The 23662-nt window shown below is 38.6% G+C and overlaps 1 protein-coding gene across 1 annotated transcript in view; it reads left to right on the top strand.

Moving 5' to 3' along the window:
- The window catches only part of LOC126184745 (unconventional myosin-Va), a 373204-nt gene that overhangs the window by 339806 nt on the left and 9736 nt on the right, over positions 1–23662 (top strand). Inside the window, exons 24-28 of the mRNA XM_049927281.1 lie at positions 827–920; positions 1054–1236; positions 1338–1687; positions 8781–9038; positions 9229–9363. Of these exons, the coding sequence (XP_049783238.1) occupies positions 827–920; positions 1054–1236; positions 1338–1687; positions 8781–9038; positions 9229–9363 (1020 nt within the window). The remainder of the gene's footprint in view (positions 1–826; positions 921–1053; positions 1237–1337; positions 1688–8780; positions 9039–9228; positions 9364–23662) is intronic.

Here is a 23662-nt window from a genome sequence, read left to right as displayed (position 1 = left end):
CGCTGTGATCACTTTCTGTGGCTTCCTGACTTGTTTGATATCTCCTTGAACTATGAAGTAACCGGTTTGATAAATGCTAGTGAACTGTACTTGGCTTCTTGTCTTTTGCTAAACTGCAGCCTGTGTATGTAGACCAGTAAGAACAAATGATTTTTTTGTTAAGACATAAGTATAAGGTTCCATTGTCAGAGAAGAAATAAATGTATCTGAAGACTATGTTAGAACAACGTACATAGCTAGAACTTCTTTTCTCTGTGACGATATATGAACTCGCTTTCATGATACCTTCTCTGTAAATGATAAGGAACCTGACAAATATTCTACATATTTCCAGAATGAGATTTTCACTCTGCAGCGAAGTGTGCACTGATATGAAACTTCCTGGCAGATTAAAACTGTGTGCTGGACTGAGACTCAAACTCAAGTTTGAGTCCGGTGCACAGTTTTAATCTGCCAGGAAGTTTCATCCTACAAGTTTTTTTAACCTGCCACCAATGCTCCTGGATTTTTTAAATATAAAGCTGTTAGGGGTTTCAGTGTTGGACAAACTGATAACATTTATAGTGCAACCATTTCTTCAGCAGTTGCATAATAATTAATCCCATTTCTTATCATTTCATGTGATGTTTCTAAAGTCAGTACATGCGAATACAGCTTTGTTTACTGGTACTCATGTAACAATGCTGAACTGAACTAATATGTGCGACGAAATCTAGATAGATATTGATTTTTACCACATACAGTGCAAATGGCAAAATAAATGTTGCGTTAGACTGTTTCCTTGTCTATCTTAATTATTTCTAATTCTGTTGTGTAAAAATTACAGGACCTGCAAGAGAAACTAGATTTAGCGAAAGAGGAACTGCGACAATGTAAGAAGAACTTAAAGCTGCAAACTAAGGCACTGAAGGATGCAGGTTGTAAGTATATTTGTGTGTGTGTGTGTGTGTGTGTGTGTGTGTGTGTGTGTGTGTGTGTGTGTACACTTTTGTTTGTTTTCAATGCAGTGATTGTGGTTATCCCCTTAAGAAAGAGTATAATTTTTGTTCATAGTGCTACCAAATGAATTGGATAATAGTTCTGAAACGGCTGAAAGCGCAACAGAGAAAACTCTAGTGAAGAGCCAAGATCAAAGGAATAACATAAGAGTGACAAGAAAGAAGGAAAGCCATTACCAAGGCATGTTTGAGTTTCGCAAAGAGGATGTTCAACATATCGTTAGGCATCTGATATTTGGTCAGTACACGCATCTGAATATTTTTGTGTAATGTTCACTGATACCTTTTCTATGTTGATTGTTTTTATTGTTTCTGAATTTTCTATTCTTATAATTGCAGAGTTAAAGCCACGTATTGCTGTAACACTGTTACCAGGATTGCCTGCATACATTTTATTCATGTGCATTAGGCACACAGATTGTACAAATGATGATGAGAAAGTACGATCACTGCTGACGGCAACTATCAACACCATCAAGAAAGTAACTAAGAAAAGACATGATGATATGGATACAACAGTTTTGTGGCTGTCAAACACTCTGAGACTTCTGCATAATTTGAAACAATATAGTGGAGACAAAACATTCCAAACCGAAAACACACCAAGACAGAATGAACAGTGTCTAAGGAATTTTGATCTGTCTGAATACAGACAAGTTCTTTCAGATATAGCTGTAGGAATCTATCAGGTATGCCTAATATTTACTGTATCTCTGCAAGTGTTCTTCAAACAATGGGTTTCAGATAGTGATCTGTTTGATTAGTGTAATCAGTAGAAAATGTAAGAGACATCTATAAGGCTTGACCACAATCCATAAGTCCAGCATTGTCTACAATTCCTTCTCTGACATACTTTGTGGAATCTATCTTCTACCTAACTTCTACCAGCCCATGGATACCCTTTTTCTACTTGTTGCTGAGATCCATAAGCTCCACCATTCAGGACATCCTGTTATGGCCTGTTACTCTGTACCCTCAGGGGAAATCTTCACTCTTTTCTGTCAACACTTTGACACTCTTGCATCCAGAACATGATACCAAAATCACTACCTACATTTTCCATCAACTCTCCACAGTTTGTCTCTTTCACCAGCTGGTGGTCTGGTAGTCACTGTTACTTCTCTTTGCTCTATTATCCTAAGTGTAATTCTCCCTTCATGTAAGTCCCCGTTAATCCCCGGGAATTCCTCCTCAACAGTGCCCTTACCCACCTTAATTGTCACTTTCCACATCGTCAAGGAGAAGAAGTAGTAATCAGCCGAGTTATCTGGTTCTCGGAAAGTAGTTTTTGAGCACAAGAAGAAGAGAACTTGTGCTACCCTAAATGTGTGGACATGAACTTATACAAAACCTTCAGATAAATCTGCAGAAAGTTATGACAGTGGAGATATTACAAACACGCATGTTTCCATGAAGTCTTTTGCTGATTTTCCTGTATCAATTTGTTGCCGACTACAGAAGAACCGCCAGTTCTATCATCACGAATATTTGCTCATAAACGTTTATACAAAATCTACCTCTGATGCACACCATCTTTCTGCATCACATGCAGTCCCTGCACAGAAAAAAATTGTGATAAATGTCAACAAATTTGAAATATTTTTGCCAATAAAAACTGTATGATGGCATGGATTTCACATTTGGCACAATTTGAAATTACAATTCTGTTTTGAACACCTGCTGTAGGTTATCAACAATAATGTGGTAGTTAGGAGTCGTGGTGCTGGGTTGAGAGGCATGCAAAACAACGTTCAAGCAACATCTTTATTACATATTAAGATAGTTAATCCGAATCAGATCCAAACCAAAGGCAAGGCCTCAGTGAATATTTGTAATTAGTTATCATGAATTATAACAACCTCAACATGCAACCATTAAAAAGCAAATACTGAATAGAATATTTGTTCATAAATGTAAAAACTTCAGACATTTTAACTCATATTAAAGTAACATCCCTTTAAAACAGTCGTGCATGATTTTAAATCCATTTTCACCCTTGCACATCATCAACCCTGAACAGTACTCACCAGAGGTTTAAAAGAAATAAAACATAGTCCAAATGGGCCACCTCATAATAAGCAGCAATAAAGAAGGCTGCGAATTACCACAAACTCCCTTGGCAAGAACACAAAGGACTGGTATTCGTTCGGCAGTGTTAACTATGACTCCTGGTCTGTAATGAATAGAAAGCAAGTGTACATATTAAGAAAAACACAATTGCACATAACCCAGTCAATGGTACCTATGCAAGTATATATTACGGTCCAGATGATGGCATAACTCACTTTGACCACCTTTTAACCCAGTTTTCAGGATGCTCATAACTGAATTCAACTGCCAGACAAGAAGTTATGTTCCTAGAGCTCTGCAGTGAGAGAGTTCATTCTATATAATGAAACTCCCCTTTGTACAAGCTAAACTGAGTCAATTCTGACCCAAGGTAAAGTGCCAGCACAAAATCCAGTGGATGATTTTAGTTAGTTGGCAGCTCGAGGCATGTAGCACACTAAACATACACAACACCAGTGTGATGACAAATCATGTCTCCTAATTGATGGCTTCACAGGGAAGAATTCACTCGGACTACCACTCTGCCGAAGCCAGGTCTACAGTGCTCCCACAGCTGCAGTGAGCATTCATACCTCTTTGGCGGAATGCATAGGACACGCCAGAGCCAATTGGCGGGTGTTAAAAATGCCAAAACGATGTGAGGGAATGGAAGTGCCACAGAGAAGATATGTGGCTTGCTAACTATCACACTTCTGAGTACACTGACCTACATCATTAGTGTGTAGAGTGAAACCAGTTGAAAGTTACATGATTTTGCTTGAAATTTTATCTTGTCTCTTCTACATTCAACCAGAATTAGATAGTCCTGAAAACTACTTCACTTCTGAGAAAGGCACGTGCTAATCATGTATCATATCATGTATTATTGCAAATCTCAGTAGTGAGTAACTATTACAAGCAGTGAATGTGGTTTTGCTCTAGTGCTCTGCATAGATAATAATTCTGTGTGGCTAATGTGGAATTTGAACTGTGTGTCATTTCTGGCGACTTCTCTCATCATTGAGAGGTGAAGGCTAAGTGAAAACGCATATTGAAACATCAGAGTTCTGACCAGGATTCGACCCTGTAACCTCTTGGTTTCCAGTCAAGTGCTTTACTGCTAGACAACAAGGCCCAACTTGCTCTCTGTCACGCAGTCCAATTGGAAATGATGTTTAGAATGGGTCTGAGGACCTATTGGTGCCTTGAGAGATCACATTTATCATTTAAGGCCTCTTTTATTTCTATGCCTCTGGTCTTCTTCATTACAATAAATTCAACTCTGATAGATATATTCATGAAAATACACATTGGTCTGGACATCAGAGAACAGTCCCTTCTGAAGAACATGTTTCATACATGGAAAATATTTGAAGAGGCTACATGTGGCTACAGAACAAAAAAGTTAAATATGCATGTTGAATTATCTTGGCATTCATCTCTAAAGCTGTACTGAATGTTTGTCTGCAAGGATTGCAAGGTGTTATTTTCAGTAAAGTTTGCAGTTAGTAAATATTGTACTGATCATACTATCAGTAAAAATATAGTTGGTCAGACAGTAACTGAAGTTTTGAAAGCTAGTTTGTGCATTTCTAAACTGCTCAGAAGAGGAGTATACAGTTTACTATATACAACTCGAAAGACTGTTGGAAGAGCAGAAATAGCAAGTTTCCATGTGATCTTGTTTTATCACAACAAAGTGCCTGCTTCCACAGCAGCTAAAATGCACATATTTGCACAAGGACTTCTAAATATAAAAAAATCTCGATTTTAGCCTTAAAGCTCATACTGGATCTAATGTAATCTTTTCTTTTTTCACTGAAAGTGGAGCAAGATAACCTAAATAACAATTTTCAGTGAGGTATATGATAGAGCCATCACTGTGTGTTTTGAGAGGCTGTACAAGTGCAACAAACAAAAGAAGGACCAAGTGGGGTGGCGCAGGGGTTAGCACACTGGATTCGCATTAGCGAGGACGATGGTTCAAAGTTGCGTCTGACCATCCCGATTCAGGTTTTCCATGATTTCCCTAAATCACTTCATGCAGATGCCTTGATGGTTCCTTTAAAAGGGCGAGGCTGACATTGTTCCCTAATTCAAAGGACTGATGACCTCACTGTTTGGTCCCCTCCGGCAAATCTGCCAACTAACCTAAAGAAGGTGCCACACTGCAAATATGAGATAATGAGTGAAATACTGTTATTTATAGATACACTCTTCATACTGCCATAATACTGGTTGTGACTGAATGTAATCCAGACAGTATACATACAAACTTATTTAAGGAAAGTGAGAGTTGTGGTCGTGGGCGATATACACAGTATTCATTTTGGCCTAAGCCATATTCTAAATCAGAGGTTCATTCTTGGATGTACTGTCATAATGTGATCCATCAGTTAAGTGCTAGGAAATCTGACCTAATTCAACAACAATTTCTTAATGTTTTGTGACACCGAATATACAATGTCAAACCAAAAGAACTGTTTTCATTACTTGTTTCATGAAATGATGTGTTTTGGTGATGGATGGGAAGGGAAGGGAAGGGGGAAGGTGATGAAAAAAGAAAAGTAGGGTGTGGAAGAAGTTGTATCCCATGTTGCCACACGATTCTCTATAAAACATAATTGATGTATTATTGTAGCTTAGTGGGTAACAGAATGCAAATCGAAGGTTCCATCTTGGTGAAACATCCCTTGGAAGAGGTGGGAAGGATTTTGGACAGAACTGTTAATCATTCTGAGGTATAGTCAATGTTACCCTTGATGGAGGATGTGATTAAAGTGCTAGTCTCAATACCCAAGAGGTCTTGTGTTCTACATGTGGCTACAGAACAAAGAAACCTTGCAATAGTTGCATCCCATGTAAATTAAATTCTGCTAGTGCATATGCCCTCAACATGCTGCTAATGTGCTATGAGGCTTTTGCATGCTCTTTGACATCATGAGTATAGTGTGTTTTTGGTGGCAGCCGACAAAGAACTTCATATGAATACAGTGTAATGTGGTCTGGGGTGAGGAGCCACTTCTGTGCAGGGCTGGGTTGTGATGGTGGGTTGTGATGGTGGGTCTTGGTAAGGGTGTGGGCCAATGGTATCTCAGGAAAACAGTATCAGAAAGTAAAATATTTTATTGAGATTCATCCTAATACACTTGTAGCACTGCAGCACAGTATTCACACCCCTCTTTTCACGCATGACACAGATGACTCGTGGTGTGCTGTGGTGACCGACTGTTGGCCAGGAAGTCCACTGTGATTTCTGCACCCAGAAATCCTGATGCACAAAAGCTAGTGCCCCAGTCAGGCATGATGTGGCTGCTCGTGGAAGGCACCAGTTGTGTGAAAGCCTGCCATAACTCTTGTAGGGGATGACAGTCTCGTGGAGCAGAACTTGCCCCTGTGAGTGAAAGCATGAAAGCATGAGGTGTCAGGTTGCCACTACCAGTGTAGCAGGGTGGTGACTGTTCTGTCTGGGTCATGAACTGCTGCCTCCCAGGGCAGGAGTCTGGCTGCTGCTGAAGGGAGCCTGGAGATTACCCACTAGTAAAAGGTGCCAAGTCAAGGGAGGGCAACTTGGTGAACAAATCCATGGCTTCTACAGTGTAGAAGCTGCTTAGACTGTACTGCAAGAGCCCAATCATACCACTGTGACCCCTCCCCCCCCTCCTCCCCCCTCCACCCAGTAGCACCCAAACAGTAGTGAGGGTACTGCACATACATCTGCTGTTGAATGTTAGCCAGCTACCTCAACCTTATACACAATTCAATAGAGTTCTCAAAATAACAAGCCTTAAGTACTTACGTGGTAATGTGGTGTGATATACACCATACGTTTCAGGTTTTTTCTTCCATGAATGGAAGTTGTCAGTAGATCTAAAATCTCCAGCAGCAGCTGTTACTTGCTGGCTCTGTGTAATATGTTTAAATTATACATTATGTTAGTGGCAGCATGTTTCATTGAGTGTCCCAAGTATTTTTTTTTTAATTTTGTTTGTGAGGGTATTCATCAAAATGTGTGTTTAAAGTTCTCCTTACTTCCCGTATCTGCAGCTTATCATAACTGCTACATTTCATTTTATTCTTCCACAAGCCAGAGAACTGGTTTTGCTATCCAGTCAAATTTAACTTTTTGTGAATCTTTTTGTATATCACCTGAGGGTGATACCTAACAGCTTCCACCTAGCCTATTGCCTCAAGAGACCATGCTTACAATGCATTTTAATTTTGTATCAAGGGGAAACTGCATATACTTCATGAGACACTTAAGAATTAGTGAATTCACTGCATAACATAACCAGTTGTTGTGGACTTGTAGTAGGATGGCATATAGCGGCAGCCGATAATATTGTGTGAAGTCAAGCATCCCTTTTTCTTTGAGTAACATCTCATATTTTGAAAATATGAAAAGACACACATCTAGTGAAATTACGAAGATACAAGATAGTTGCTGCTCACCATATAGTAGATATGCTAAGTTGCAGATAGGCACAACAAAAAGACTGTCAGAAAGTGAGCTTTCAGCCAACAAGGTCTTCTTCGAAATTAGACAACATGCACGCACATGCAAATGCAACTCTCTCTCTCTCTCTCTCTCTCTCTCTCTCTCTCTCTCTCACACACACACACACACACACACACACACACACACACACACACACACACACACGACCACAGTTTCTGCAGCTGAAGCCAGAGACACTGTGTGTGTGTGTGTGTGTGTGTGTGTGTGTGTGTTGCATTTGCATGTGCGTGCGTGTTGTCCAATTTCGAAGAAGACCCTGTTGGCCGAAAGCTCACTTTCTGACAGTCTTTTTGTTGTGCCTATCTGCAACTCAGCATTTCTGCTGTATGGCGAGTACAAACTATCCTTTTCATAATATTGCTACATTCCATCGTGGATTTTCCGTTGTTTGAAGATACAAGATAATTTATTGTTATGGAAATATGGCTCCAATAAGAACGAGATGCTGACTGCCAACAATTCACTGTGAAATTTTGCAATAGCTACAGTTGTGGTCAATTGACAACACTTGATTGTTTTTATGAAAGTGATAGGCATTTGGTTTTCTTGTTGTATTTGTGACATGTGCAAAACAATACTTAAGTTATCTAGCTGAAATCTGATTACACCTAGTGACCATTGTACTCTCACAGTGTGGAACAAGCAAATTGTTACGTGATACAAAGGTGCAAATTGATTCTGAGGTTACTATCTAAATGATGAAGCATGTAACTTCCCCTTAAGGTGATACCCACCCTAGCATGAGATGCGACATTCCCACTTTGCACACAGGCAGATAGACTGTTCATCAAACCTGCCTTTATTTTGATGGATTTGGAAATCACTCCCCATTTTTGAATGTACTAAAGTACAGTGAAAGCATTGCTTGTAATGATCGTATTCAGTTCATTTTTCCCATGTAGGTGCTAAGAAATTTAGCAACTCAGTTTCTTGAGTAATGTATACCTTAGTACATTGTTTATTCACTTCTTTATTTACATCTTTCTTTTTTAAATCATTGTGTGAACAATATTGAAAGTGAGAAATTATTCTGTTGGCCCCAGTGTGGTTTGAATATCTGTTTTTACAAGTTGGAGAAAGACAATTTTTAAGTGTCTTACTTATATTTTGCCTTAACTCATTAATATTTTGGCCAGTTGCTTTACGAATTCATCTAAAAGATATATTTAACTGTTCCCGAAATAGTGTCTAAAATAATATATATATCATTACAGAGTCTTATTGGGCACATACAAGAAAAGGTACAACCATTGGTGGTGCCAGCTATTCTTGAACATGAAGCAATAAGTGGCTTGTCAAGTCAAAAACCTAGTGGGATGAGAGGAAGAGCTGCCTCTACATCAAGAGACTCGGAGCCATTTTTGGATGCACAGAAGTCACTGGATGCACTCCTGCAGGAACTAAATTCTATTCATAAAATAATGGGGTACCATGGTGTTGACCCAGAGCTTATTGTCCAGATATTTCGGCAGGTGAGGTACCAGATTTTCTGACAGTAAACTACACCATACTAGGCTAAAATGAATATTGTTTCAATCTGGTTTTGCAAGGGGAGTATCTTGTATAGATTGAGGTGTCTAGTAGTTTACAGACAAAAAGCAAAACAAAGTATCCCTGACAATGTTACCATGTTACATGAATTTGGGTGTTTTTCTTTTACAGATGTTTTACTTCATTTGTGCCAGTTCACTGAATAACCTACTGCTTCGAAAGGATTTGTGTCATTGGACTAAAGGAATGCAGATAAGATATAATCTATCACACCTTGAACAGTGGTGTCGTGACACAAGACTGCAGGTATGGGAAATGTTCTCAGTGGAATTCTTTGCATGTTACTGTTATTTGTCTTCTTTGGTTTAAATGTATGTAATTTTTACAGTAGTTTGTATGCACTACAAAATTTCAGAGCTGCCATTGTCTTTTTACAGACTTATTGCATTTTTGGAAGGTTTTTTATACAGTATTATGGGCAGAATCTCCTGCCATTTTGATACAGCTTTGTGTATTTTACTAGGTCTGTATAACCAATCAATTATAGTTTGTGGATGATGGGATGATGATGATGATGATGATGATGATGATGATGATGATGATGATGATGACTACGATGATGATGATGATGATGATGACTACGACGAAAGGACGCTGCTGTGTTTTGAAAAGACAGAGTGTTATGGAGTAGTTTCTTATTTCAGTAATGATAATTTACTAACAAATCATGAGCTTTTTATGAATGCCATAATATTTTTAAGAAAGATTCCATTGTTTAGTGCAGGGTGACTATAAATGATTAGCAAAACATTGGGTATACATAGGCTTGTGCTTATGGAATTCATTCTATATAGCCAAATGAATTGGAATAGAGATTTACAGAAAGACAACTGTTACTTTCAATCTTATTATGTTCTAGGAAAGAAAGTGACTCATTGTTAACTATAGCAGAGAGCAGCAACATATATGCAGATTACACAAGCACTTTTGTTTCAGATTAATATTGGGAAAAATGTAATATAGCCCAAATAATACACTGGAGAAAAATCAGTTGATGGGTCATGCTTAATAGTGTGGCTCTCAGTTACAACAGAAATATAGTACTTGTAGTTTTTACTGCATTATTAACAGGAGTGGTATTCTGATGGCCACCAATCTCTTGCCATCCATTCCATTGCAGTTTTGGGCCATCTCATTTCTTCCATTCTCACTACATGTCCAGCCCACTGGAGTCCTTGCTTTTTATCACTCCAATGATGTTAGGCTCCTTGTACAGCTTTTCTGTAAGCAGTAGTCAAATGAAAATTAAACAAATGGAAAAAAAACCTAAGTCATCTGTTTATTATTCCAAATGTAATTGTCATAACTGCAAGTAAATTTATCCAACTGTTAGACAGGGTGGCAAACGTATTCATGGAAAAATGTTTGCAGTTGCCTACATTACGATTGTAGCCAGGTGTGGAGCTCTTCGTCTGAAGCAAATGGACTGCCACAGTGTGTTTCTTCAGGGCTCCAAAAATATGGGAATTCTATGGAGAGATATTGGGACAGTATGGAGGGCTTCCCAACGAAATGTCTGCAGCATAGGTGAAATAACCTAGACAGTATCTGGGAGGATATTATCCTACAGCAGAATCATCCCATCTGTCGTCATTCCTGGGCGACTGGACTTGATGGCACACTTCAGTTTTTGCAAAGTGTTAAAGTACCACTGCGCATAAATTGTGGTGTCATGTTCCAGAAAATCGGTGAGCAGTGGGTTACGGACAGAATCATTCTCTTGCAGGATAGCACTTGCCCACGACTTTCCAAGGTTGTTTAGACTACGCTGCGGAAGTTATGCTGGGATGTCTTTACACATCCATCCTGCAGTACTGTCCTTTCAACATGTGATTTCCATATTTTTGGGGACCTGAAGAAAGCTATTCGTGGCCATCAGTTTGCTTGGGACAAAGAGCTGCACGTCTGAATGCAATCGTGGTTCCATAGGCAACCAAAAAACACTTCCCTATGAAGGCACTGACTGTCTTGCCTCACAGCTGGATAAATGTGTTGTCGGTTAAGGTAATTATTTTTGAAATAATAAAGTTTACTTACTTCTTTTCCATCTTATCTCACTTTTATTTGGCTTCCCTCTATGGGTCAGTATTGTGGTGTCTTCCCCATTGTCTAGTAGTTGGTTTCCAGACGGGTCTATATTTTCCTCAAATGTAAGCAGTCAGTTAAGGTCTTGTTTTAGAGTGTTCCTGGTTAGACAACTATATAGTCTGAATACTGCTTTTCACTTCTTCTTGTGTGCATGCTATTAAGGCACGGTCAGCAACAGGGGTCAGATAACCAATATTTTAATTGTTGATTTGACCATCATGTAGTTCCTTGTTCAACTCTGGAATTACTATTTCAAGTGCCAGATTGGAAGGGACAGGTGCTAACCCATCTCTTTGTCATAATCCTGTTTTTGCTTGGGTACTTTGTAATTTTATTACCTATGACCATAGCTTTTGTGTCATGTAAACATCTCTCTAAAAGTCCCACCAATTTCTTTTCTATATCAAATTCTGTCATGATTGTAATCAGATTCATTGTGTGGATACTATCATAAACCTTCTTGAAGTCTACAAAGAGGAGACATGATTCTTGGCCATATTAGTTCACTTTCTCACATGCCTGTTTAAGATAAGTCTGTTCTGTGGTTGATTGTCTGAAAACCACCTTGGTATTCTCCAATATCTGTTGTCAGTGTTTTTTTTCCTTCTAGTAGACAATCTGAGGAGATCTTGTTGTAGAATTGTAGTTGTGCTACACCCATATAGCTGTCATACACTGACTTACATTTATTTTTTATGTATGGGGATATCACAGCTACCTCCCATTCCTCTGTTACTGCCTCTTTTGCCCGGATTAATTCAATTAGCTAGTTGATTTTGGAACAGAGCAATTCACCTGTTACTTTGCAATTAAGTAGATTCGTGAAATATTAATTTCATATGGGGTTGTATTCTGAGAAACCTCGGTGCAGGTGTAAAGGATATTTTTAGTTTAAAACTGTATCAGATACATTTTCATTAAAATAACTTTGTGACTGATGTTTCATTGAGTCAAGTGGTGGGGATCAGTTGCCAGCTGACCTTGGTCCTTTCTACAGTGCCACCTGTTTCTTCTTTATTTAGTCAAGTTTGGCTGTCTGCATTCCAGCAACAATGCCTCCCCCCTCCCCCCCACATGTGCTTTTTCTCAAACACCATTGCAGCCTGTCTATTACAAAGTTATTTTATTCAAGTTATCGACCATATCTACGGTTCATTCACAAACCTCATTTAGACATCTGTTAAACAACAAGCTGAGGATCATTAAACTAACCACACTCTGTGTAATTACAATTATAGTGCAACCACTCAGAGGTCCACTGTGGGCTATAATCATCATATGTCAGTGAAACTTGGTAGATATTCTAATCCATTAATGCAGAACCAATTTATGCTGAAAAAAACTGGTTCAAGTTTCGTCCACCAGGTGCTAATGTGGTGCTGTGAATGCAAGAAAGATGTATAGAAATGGCTCTGTAAGTCCATGTTTGTCTAACAGTCAGCAAGTGATGATCAAAATTTACAGTTACTAAGCACTGAATGCTGGCCCTTATTTGACTGGACCAGAGGAGGGATTCTTCCTACACACCAGTCATGGGGGCCTGAAGATGGCATAATGTAGCACGGAAACCGGTTGCACAAATGAAATAATAACTGGAAATTTAGACAGCTGAAAGTATTTTAGTTTAACGTTCTGTATAGAAATGTTTCCATTTGTAATCGATTAGGAATGGCACACGTGGGCAGAAAAGGGGAAACAAATGTGAAAGACATAATGTTGATTTTATTATTAACCACTGCTTAAGCAGTATGTTCAGTATGAGCATTGGAGACATTGGCGAGATGCTGTACAGTACCAGATTTGCACCTGGTGGCAAAAACTGGAACCAGTTCTTTCTTTCTTTTTTCATTTCCCCAAGGTAAATTGTTTCCACATTAATGCATTAGCATGCCTACCACATTTTTCTGCCTTAAGATAATTACAACCCACATTGGACTGCTATATGTAGCTGAACTTCAATTATAACCACTTGGTAGTATATTCACTGTAACATGAGAGTTATTGTTATTAGTGTTCTTGGGTTTGGAACAAACAGCTGTATGAATATAGCCTCCAGATGAATTCATAAAATGATATTCAACTTCTCAAGTAATACAGAATTAAGTATATTAGGAATATAATTACCCTATAATTACGTTAGAATATTCTCTCTCTCTCTCTCTCTCTCTCTCTCTCTCTCTCTCTCTCTCTCCCCCCTCCCCCCCCCCCCCCAAAAAAAAAAAATAAAACTAAATTTTTGTATCAGGATCAGGTGTAGAACATATAATCAACCAAAATTTCATAATTGTGGCAAAGAGTGTTTTAATAATTGTTTAATTTGCAATGTGCTTTACTGATTTCTTATGGTAGTTGCTCAGCCACCACTCCATTAACCCCGAGGTAAATAGTGTTCTACGGTGTTAACCCCTTTGAATTGGTTCAAGAATGTGTGGCATCACTTCCCCATTTGTTCTCCCTATATATACAATGCAAATCATTTACTGTTCCCACCCCAATTTATTTCATTCAAAAGAATGAGCTTCTACACAAATCAGTTGCTCCTGTTGAACAACAATGCTTACTGTCCTCTTCAGTGAGTATTAGCTCACTGTTGACATTGGCAGTTTCAAGGTGTCCTCAATATGAAGTGAAATTATTTGAAGCTTAAAAGTGCTGCAGTGTGATCACAATTTGCTAGTTCCTTGATGCAGTTATCTTGCACAGAATTAACACTTGAAGTTAACAATATACGATAGAAAGTACAGACACATGGTACTAAGAGAAGAATTGATATTAAGCTTTGAGAAAAGATTCTCTGTCACTACAAAACTTCATATTTCTTGCCTCATGGAATTTATTTTACGGATTTTGTTCAAACATACATTTGGTGCACCTTTTTATCATTAAAATATGTATTGGAATATAAATGACAGCGAATATGGTGTGAAAAGTAAATGTGCACCATTAATTTTCTGGTGAAGAATTAAACAAAAGCCATTTAAACTGGCAATTACTGCAGCTTTTCCAAATTAAAAAAACAGACATATGGAAATTAAATTGAGCACAATTATAAATAATATTTCCTGGACTATCAATTTGTAAGCATTGTATGGAAGCTAATTTCACTGATGTTAGTGTTACGTGTAAAATTCGTGGTTGTTTCACACTTTCAGGCCCACTGTCCATTTGATATCCAATTTGCCCGGCATTAAGTATGTGGGTGTTCAACAATATATTCTGTTTACAGAACGGTTAAGTAGGGGAGTATATCCTTCAGAATTTCACATGTGTTTAACAAGGGACTAATGACAAAAATTATAAGCAGACCAAAAATTCTAAAACACACACACACACACACACACACACACACACACACACACACACACACACACACACACGAATCGGACTTTAGCAACATAATCTTGTTAATCAGCACCTTGACATTATTATACTTGATTCGAGTATAGCTAGTCAAAGAGCTTTTTGTGACCTGAATGAGAGGCGATTTGGCTTTCACAAAGTGAGGTAACTGGAAGATGCAACAAATTGAGCAGTTCAAAGTTGTCAGTCTTCTTCCTGAAGGTATGTGGTTGGTGTCCTGGTGGACATCACTTGTGTCTTCGACAACTTGTGGTCCCTAAATTCTGTCTTGTGGATGAATATGTGTTTGGGGCCAATGTAAAAGTCATTTTTAATGACTGAGAATCCAGGTTGTGATTATGCTGCATTGTCTGCGAAAGAATGACTCGTATGTTCCGTAGGGATATAAGTGTAGTCCTTACTAATGAGACTAAAAAAATGGAAATATCTGTGCTGGAGGGGATAGCTTATACAAGTGATATCCTGCTTCTTGATGGGAAGTTGAATTAACTTCCTGAGTGTCTGCTTCTGTTGTTCGTTCACTCACAAACCAGTTTTTGACTGATTGTTCCCCGTGTTTTATGTTCCATTTGATGTAACTGTTCTGAGTTTTTTTCTTGACACCTGTCTCACTATGATACTGAACGGGCGCTGAAGACCTTGCTGTCGTGCGCCCGCATAACCCTTCTACTCACTCACCCAGTTTTTGACATTCTGTGTCATCGTCAGTTGACTACTGAATGTTGTAACTACAAATAAAATGATGTGTATCTACACCAATATTATTGCATACTTATATGAAGATTGCATGGAATGTCAGATCCCTTAATCGGGCAGGTAGGTTAGAAAATTTAAAAAGGGAAATGGATAGGTTAAAGTTAGATATAGTGGGAATTAGTGAAGTTCGGTGGCAGGAGGAACAAGACTTCTGGCCAGGTGACTACAGGGTTATAAACACAAAATCAAATAGGGGTAATGCAGGAGTAGGTTTAATAATGAATATGAAAATAGGAATGCGGGTAAGCTACTACAAACAGCATAGTGAACGCATTATTGTGGCCAAGATAGATACGAAGCCCACACCTACTACAGTAGTACAAGTTTATATGCCAACTAGCTCTGCAGATGACGAAGAAATTGAAGAAATGTATGATGAAATAAAAGAAATTATTCAGATAGTGAAGGGAGATGAAAATTTAATAGTGATGGGTGACTGGAATTCGAGTGTAGGAAAAGGGAGAGAAGGAAACATAGTAGGTGAATATGGATTGGGGCTAAGAAATGAAAGAGGAAGCCGCCTGGTAGAACTTTGCATAGAGCACAACTTAATCATAGCTAACACTTGGTTTAAGAATCATGAAAGAAGGTTGTATACATGGAAGAACCCTGGAGATACTAAAAGGTATCAGATAGATTATATAATGGTAAGACAGAGATTTAGGAACCAGGTTTTAAATTGTAGGACATTTCCAGGGGCAGATGTGGACTCTGACCACAATCTATTGGTTATGACATGTAGATTAAAACTGAAGATACTGCAAAAAGGTGGGAATTTAAGGAGATGGGACCTGGATAAACTGAAAGAACCAGAGGTTGTACAGAGTTTCAGGGAGAGCATAAGGGAACAATTGACAGGAATGGGGGAAAGAAATACAGTAGATGAAGAATGGGTAGCTTTGAGGGATGAAGTAGTGAAGGCAGCAGAGGATCAAGTAGGTAAAAAGACGAGGGCTAGTAGAAATCCTTGGGTAACAGAAGAAATATTGAATTTAATTGATGAAAGGAGAAAATATAAAAATGCAGTAAATGAAGCAGGCAAAAAGGAATACAAACATCTCAAAAATGAGATCGACAGGAAGTGCAAAATGGCTAAGCAGGGATGGCTAGAGGACAAATGTAAGGATGTAGGGGCTTATCTCACTAGGGGTAAGATAGATACTGCCTGCAGGAAAATTAGAGAGACCTTTGGAGATAAGAGAACCACTTGTATGAACATCAAGAGCTCAGATGGAAACCCAGTTCTAAGCAAAGAAGGGAAAGCAGAAAGGTGGAAGGAGTATATAGAGGGTCTATACAAGGGCGATGCACGTGAGGACAATATTATGGAAATGGAAGAGGATGTAGATGAAGATGAAATTGGAGATACGATACTGCGTGAAGAGTTTGACAGAGCACTGAAAGACCTGAGTCGAAACAAGGCCCCCGGAGTAGACAACATTCCATTGGAACTACTGACGGCCTTGGGAGAGCCAGTCCTGACAAAACTCTACCATCTGGTGAGCAAGATGTATGAAACAGGCGAAATACCCTCAGACTTCAAGAAGAATATAATAATTCCAATCCCAAAGAAAGCAGGTGTTGACAGATGTGAAAATTACCGAACAATCAATTTAATAAGCCACAGCTGCAAAATACTAACTCGAATTCTTTACAGACGAATGGAAAAACTAATAGAAGCTGACCTCTGGGATGGTCAGTTTGGATTCCGTAGAAATGTTGGAATACGTGAGGCAATACTGACCTTACGACTTATCTTAGAAGAAAGATTAAGGAAAGGCAAACCTACGTTTCTAGGATTTGTAGACTTAGAGAAAGCTTTTGACAATGTTGACTGGAATACTCTCTTTCAAATTCTAGAGGTGGCAGGGGTAAAATACAGGGAGCGAAAGGCTATTTACAATTTGTACAGAAACCAGATGGCAGTTATAAGAGTCGAGGGGCATGAGAGGGAAGCAGCGGTTGGGAAGGGAGTGAGACAGGGTTGCAACCTCTCCCCAATGTTATTCAATCTGTATATTGAGCAAACAGTAAAGGAAACAAAAGAAAAGTTTGGAGTAGGTATTAAAATCCATGGAGAAGAAATAAAAGGTTTGAGGTTCGCCGATGGCATTGTAATTCTATCAGAGACAGCAAAGGACTTGGAAGAGCAGTTGAACGGAATGGATGGTGTCTTGAAGGGAGGATATAAGATGAACATCAACAAAAGCAAAACGAGGATAATGGAATGTAGTCAAATTAAGTCGGGTGATGTTGAGGGTATTAGATTAGGAAATGAGACACTTAAAGTAGTAAAGGAGTTTTGCTATTTGTGGAGCAAAATAACTGATGATGGTCGAAGTAGAGAGGATATAAAATGTAGACTGGCAATGGCAAGAAAAGCGTTTCTGAAGAAGAGAAATTTGCTAACATCGAGTATAGATTTAAGTGTCAGGAAGTCGTTTCTGAAAATATTTGTATGGAGTGTAGCCATGTATGGAAGTGAAACATCGACGGTAAATAGTTTGGACAAGAAGAGAATAGAAGCTTTCGAAATGTGGTGCTACAGAAGAATGCTGAAGATTAGATGGGTAGACCACATAACTAATGAGGAAGTATTGAATAGGATTGGGGAGAAGAGAAGTTTGTGGTACAACTTGACCAGAAGAAGGGATTGGTTGGTAGGACATGTTCTGAGGCATCAAGGGATCACCAATTTAGTATTGGAGGGCAGCGTGGAGGGTAAAAATCGTAGCAGGAGACCGAGAGATGAATACACTAAGCAGATTCAGAAGGATGTAGGTTGCAGTAGGTACTGGGAGATGAAGAATCTTGCACAGGATAGAATAGCATGGAGAGCTGCATCAAACCGGTCTCAGGACTGAAGACCACAACAACAACAATATGAAGATTAAATTTAACAAGAAAATAAGAAATCTGTTTTACTATTGTAATCTAAAATTTGTGTAACTGAACCTTAAATTAATGAGATAAACAAGGGAATTGTGTCCAGTCATTTAAAACTATGCTGGCGTTCTGTGCCATGTTCATTGGTTTAAGATGTTTCCAGTAGTGTCAGATTCCTACTTTTCGTAACAATATGTAAAATGTCACAATGTAAAGCATATGCATGGTTTTCTCTTAAAAGATGTTCTGAAGATGTCTTCCTTTGATGCCAGCTTCCCTTGTGTTCTGACAAACTAATTACAACATGTCTACCTGTCTAACCACTGCATATCTTACCACTGTCTTTGCTGGTGATTTTGTACACATTACTTTGTGTGTAAGGTTTCATCGTGTTCTTTTTATTGAATACTAATTTAGCTGTGTTGTAAAACTTATGTCTTTAGTTAACAGATCAACCTTTTTTTCCAAGAGTCTCTAAAAAGTTACCAACATACTGGGTAGTGCACCAGTTACTCTAACGGGATGACCTGTTTCTGTTGAATAACGTAGAGAAATGGAGTAGTTTTATGCAATTTTCTTTTTTGTATAATGTTATCTGTTGGGTGAGAGGTAGAACCATTACTGAATTTGATAAGTTGTACATGGCCTGAAAGGAGTATTTAGATAATTGAAACAGATATGAAACTGGAAAGCCACATGCTTGTAGGTGCTAGCAGCTTATAAGTATTGTGGTATCAGCAACCGTATTTTTGTGAAAATGCTTAATCTGTCTTTCTTGTAGTATTATGTACAGAAAACCATTTTTAATTTCCCATATTTTACGTTTTCCTGCTTTTTACATTCATTTCTGTTGGTTCTAACACACATCCTATTCTGTCAGTTCAGTGCTTTCCCGTCAGTAACGATTCCGTGTCACAACATTTCCTGCATTTTGAGTTTTCTTTGATATCATCACGACCTTTAACATTGATTTTCATATACATTTCTGCAAACAGTGCATCGTATTCATGCCCAGTAAGCCTTGTAAGAAAGCAGAAAATGCAGACCATACACAAAGTTATTGATCATGTAATATAAAATTAGTGTGGTAAGCAAGATTTTCGTTGTTGGGTCATTGCCACCTGTATTATTGGTTCACAGTGTTTGGAAGGGTGGGAAAGGATGCTGAGTCACTGCCTCAGTGATAACCCTTGTCTGTCATTAGTGTGTCTATTAGCAACCTTCGTTCTGCTCGTGTGTTGTATTACAACTACTTTAATATAATTTCACAGTTTCGCAAATAAATGCTACTTTTGAAGACGGCTGTCTCTGTTATGGAATTTCATAGATCATTATTACTTCCACAAGAAATATGCACATTTGTACTCGGTGCTCAGTCTTAGGCTGGTATGAGCTGATGTAAAGGATGTAAACATTTGTCCTAAAGATGCTCCATAACATGACAATTTCTGCCTTCTTTCTCACCCAGGGTGTCCCTGTACTGAGTGACCTCCATGTCATCAACGAGCTGTAGATTTCATGCCTATTGTTCTCTATTTATGAAGATTGCCAACTTAGTGTTTTAATCAATATTGTGTTAAAAACATTATTTACCATAATGTCGTCATGGTTACCAACAATAAGACTCAGATTAGAACACAAATATCCTTTTAATGTGGTTCCGTGAAAGACTTTTGCTTCCATGTGTAGTTTACATCATAGGACATGATCAGAATGAAGAGGACAACCTGCATGTACTTGTGTGTGTGTGTGTGTGTGTGTGTGAGTGAGAATATTACCTTTCCTGAGTCTCTCTGAAAACAGGGTTTAAATTCCCTTCCATGGCAATTGCTTGCTGTAGCTTTGCCTTGAAAATGGTAGGGTGTGCTCCTGTTGAAATACTGGCAATTGTCAACAATGTCACCTGGCTGCATTCCCATAAGTTATTTGAACATTCAAGAGTTTCTGTTCCACTTTTTCCGAGCAAAAAGCAGAATTTCACCACCACAAACTGTTCATTGAGATCAGCCATTGCAAAAATGACGCTCATTGAAAATAGTTGTCACTATAAACTCTGCCAAAACTAGTCCTGACATCCTTCAGCGTTGGCATTCAGCATACTGACTCTTAGTGTTCACCCTGTACACTCCCAGTGACAAAACACAGTACTACGAAAGCTCTGCCCACCAAAAACTTACTTCAATTTCTTTTGGGTACCCCCTCGTGTATACTGACTGTACAATCCTCATAATGACCAGTTCTAATGCAGACAAAGTGAAAAGGAAAAACACTGGCATTGTTTGATATGTCTGCACTGTGGCGACATAAAAATAAAGTATTCTATTCTAATATATAAAGAAAAGACACTTAAAATGTTGTTTCCAAAAGCCTTTGCCAGTGTGTGCATTTGAGACACACACACTGAACACATCTCATCCTCTTTATCCTCTCCCCTCTGTCTGTCAACCTCATCCTCCCACCTCTCTATGCCTCCCCTTCCTTTGCCTCTCCCCTCCTTCCTCCCTTTTTGTCAATTTTCTCCAATGCTTGCGCTCGCTCTCTCTCTCTCTCTCTCTCTCTCTGTGTGTGTGTGTGTGTGTGTGTGTGTGTGTGTGTGTGTGTGTGTGTGTGTGTGTCAATGTATTACTCCTCCCCATCTCTCTGATCCTGTCCTTCTTCCCATCTCTGTTTACATCTCCACTCCCCCCTCCTTTCTTTTCCACCTGCCCACTGCCCCTCTACTCCTTCCACCTGCCTCCTACCCTCTCTCTGTCCCTTCTCCCCCCCCTCCCCCCTCCTCTCACTCTGTCCATTGCCTTCTCTATCGATCTGAACCTGTCCCCAACCATGCTCAGTGGCACCTGTAGCCCCTGCAATACAGTTCAGTAAAGCAGGCCAACATTACACCGACACAACACGTCTGTCATTTCGCGCAACTTACATGTCAGGGCCCAGAAAACTGTCTCTTGCCCCTGAAATGTAGGCTGCCTCTAGAGTTGTTTGATTTGGCAGGCCAATACTGTTCCCACGCAAGATGCTTGTTGTGAAGGTCAGTGCGTACGCCAGAGGCATGAAAAACACGTTATTGCCAGTCTCTCTGCTCCTATCGGAGCTAGAACATTATAAATCCCACATTGCCGGTACTCTTAGAGACCTGCTATTTTTGTGCTAACTTCGGTTAGAATCGATGTGCGATAAAGTAAGTGCTGTGCTGTGCCATGAAAATGGGTCGTTTAGTATTCTTCCCTGTATTCGGGTTCCACATAAAACAGGAAAGTTGTATTTATGGTCTACTGGCTTATGATTATGATACTGTTAGAGAATATGAATTGTCTGAAACTTTCTAATCCCACCCATCCACAGATTAAAACTATGAGGAATACTGTCATTGAAGAAACTATATTCATAAGTCCAGCAGCTGGAGAGGTCTCTCTCATACCCCATATATTAATGATCCCAACTGATTTACCCACTCATTTTAAGCAACTTTAATTCCCATTTAAGAATTTGTTTGCAATATCAGTAAATAAAGCTCAAGGCCAAAGAGAGAGGGGAAGAGGATGTGGAGAGGGTAGGGGTGGGATGGAGAGTGGTGTGAGGAGGAGGCAAGGACGTATATCCAATTCCAATACATATATTTAGCAATGGGGCTGCATTGCCAGGTTGGCTAGTAATAAATAAAAGCAAAACTGAGCCTATGTACTTCGTCTCCATTAAACAAGTGAAGAAGTAAATTAATATGAAACTGTCAGATGACTAGGAAATTTTTTTGGACCCACAACTGAAAATGGATGCAAAAAGAGCAGTTGTGCCATAAGTTATCAGGAGTCATTTAGTGATTTACTTGCTATGCAAATTAAAACCCTATATCAAGAGGAAACAGCTTTAGTCTTCAAATTATGCTTTCTTCCACTCTTACTTAACTTAAGGAAATATCCAATGAGGCATTTCTTCTGATGCAACAAAAACAATGTTTATGTAGCAAGAACAAGCAATGAAAACATCTACAGGCACTCTAAATAGCGTCTCATGTCAGCCACATTTCAAAGGATTAAAAATAGTAATGGTATCTTTCCTCTGTATTAATAGCGTGTCTCCAGTCACTGAAAAAGTAGCAAGAAGCATTAACTTGGAGAAGTTCTATCTGCTGTTACAGAACAAGGAACAGAAAGAATGTAGATAGAGTTAGTCGGAAAATTGGTGCATATTGGTGTAAAGCTGCATAATAAACTACCCTTCACAGTGAAAGGCCAACTGTACTATTCTTTTGAGATGTAGCTACAGAACCTAATTACAAACAGCTGTGATTATGAGGTAGAATAATTCGGTAATATGTGGTATACTAAACCAAACATGTCATTTTTAATGTAAATTCTAAATGTAATATGCAGTTTTTAATGTGAATCTTAGTATTGTATGATTGACATATGCGGTTACCACATCGCATATTGTGGACATGATCAGTAGTCAATGAATGAAAAATATGGTAAGAAAAGTAGAAAAGTGACATTACTGAAAATAGTTAAAATTTAGCTGGCATTCTATTTCTTGCGTTTGATTTTAAGTGACTAAAGACAATTTAATTTTTTACCCATGTTAAATTATGGTTCAGTTATGCAAGTGTTAGATTGTAATAATAAAATCAGTCTATTATTATTTTTCATTAAATATAACACTTTCCAGACAATATAAATATGTAATATTTTTCTTTGAAAACAGTTTGTGATAGATTATGTGTCTTTTGAGGGTGTGTCCATATTATTATATAAATGGAATGTCACTTGACCTGCGGTTGTAGCAACTAGTTGTCAACAAACAATGATTTATGAGACTGGAAACTGGTTTGTGATCAGATAAATGGTTCTGAACAGAACATGACAAAAATATCAAAAAGGAATTACTTTCCTTAATGTCTGTTACAGGCAGAGAATTCAGTTACTTAGAAAAGAAATTGAATTGGAGTGACATAAGAAAGATGTGCTTACAGTAAAAGGGAAAAAAAGACATTTGGCAGTCTAGATAGAATACTTTTAGTGCTGAAAGGAGGGCATATAATGTGTTTCACATATTAAAGAAAGATTGAAATTAAAATATTTTCAGTCAGCCAGAGGTCTCGTACATTTCATTATAGCACACAGCCCATATCTTGCAACCGAGATGTGGATGGGGTTAGTCGGTTAAATACTCCATAAATCATATGAATCATATCATTTACCAAATGATGTAAAATGGGGCAGTTTACAGGATATGTATACAATATTAGTGTCAAGATTAATTAATATATTCTTTTATGCAACTACACTTAAGAACTGTGGTTTTTATTCCTTCAATGATGAGCCAAAACATTGTGACCACTGCCCACTGCGAGACTACGGCTACATAATGCTGAAAAGAAAGTGTATACGTGGAGCAGAGATGAATGGGAAATCATTATAGCAATGACATGGACTGATGCGGGAAATCCACTGGCATAAGC

This window comes from Schistocerca cancellata, chromosome 4 (assembly GCF_023864275.1).
Source record: "Schistocerca cancellata isolate TAMUIC-IGC-003103 chromosome 4, iqSchCanc2.1, whole genome shotgun sequence".
NCBI lineage: Eukaryota > Metazoa > Arthropoda > Insecta > Orthoptera > Acrididae > Schistocerca > Schistocerca cancellata.
This window is presented reverse-complemented; position numbering and strand designations above follow the sequence as displayed.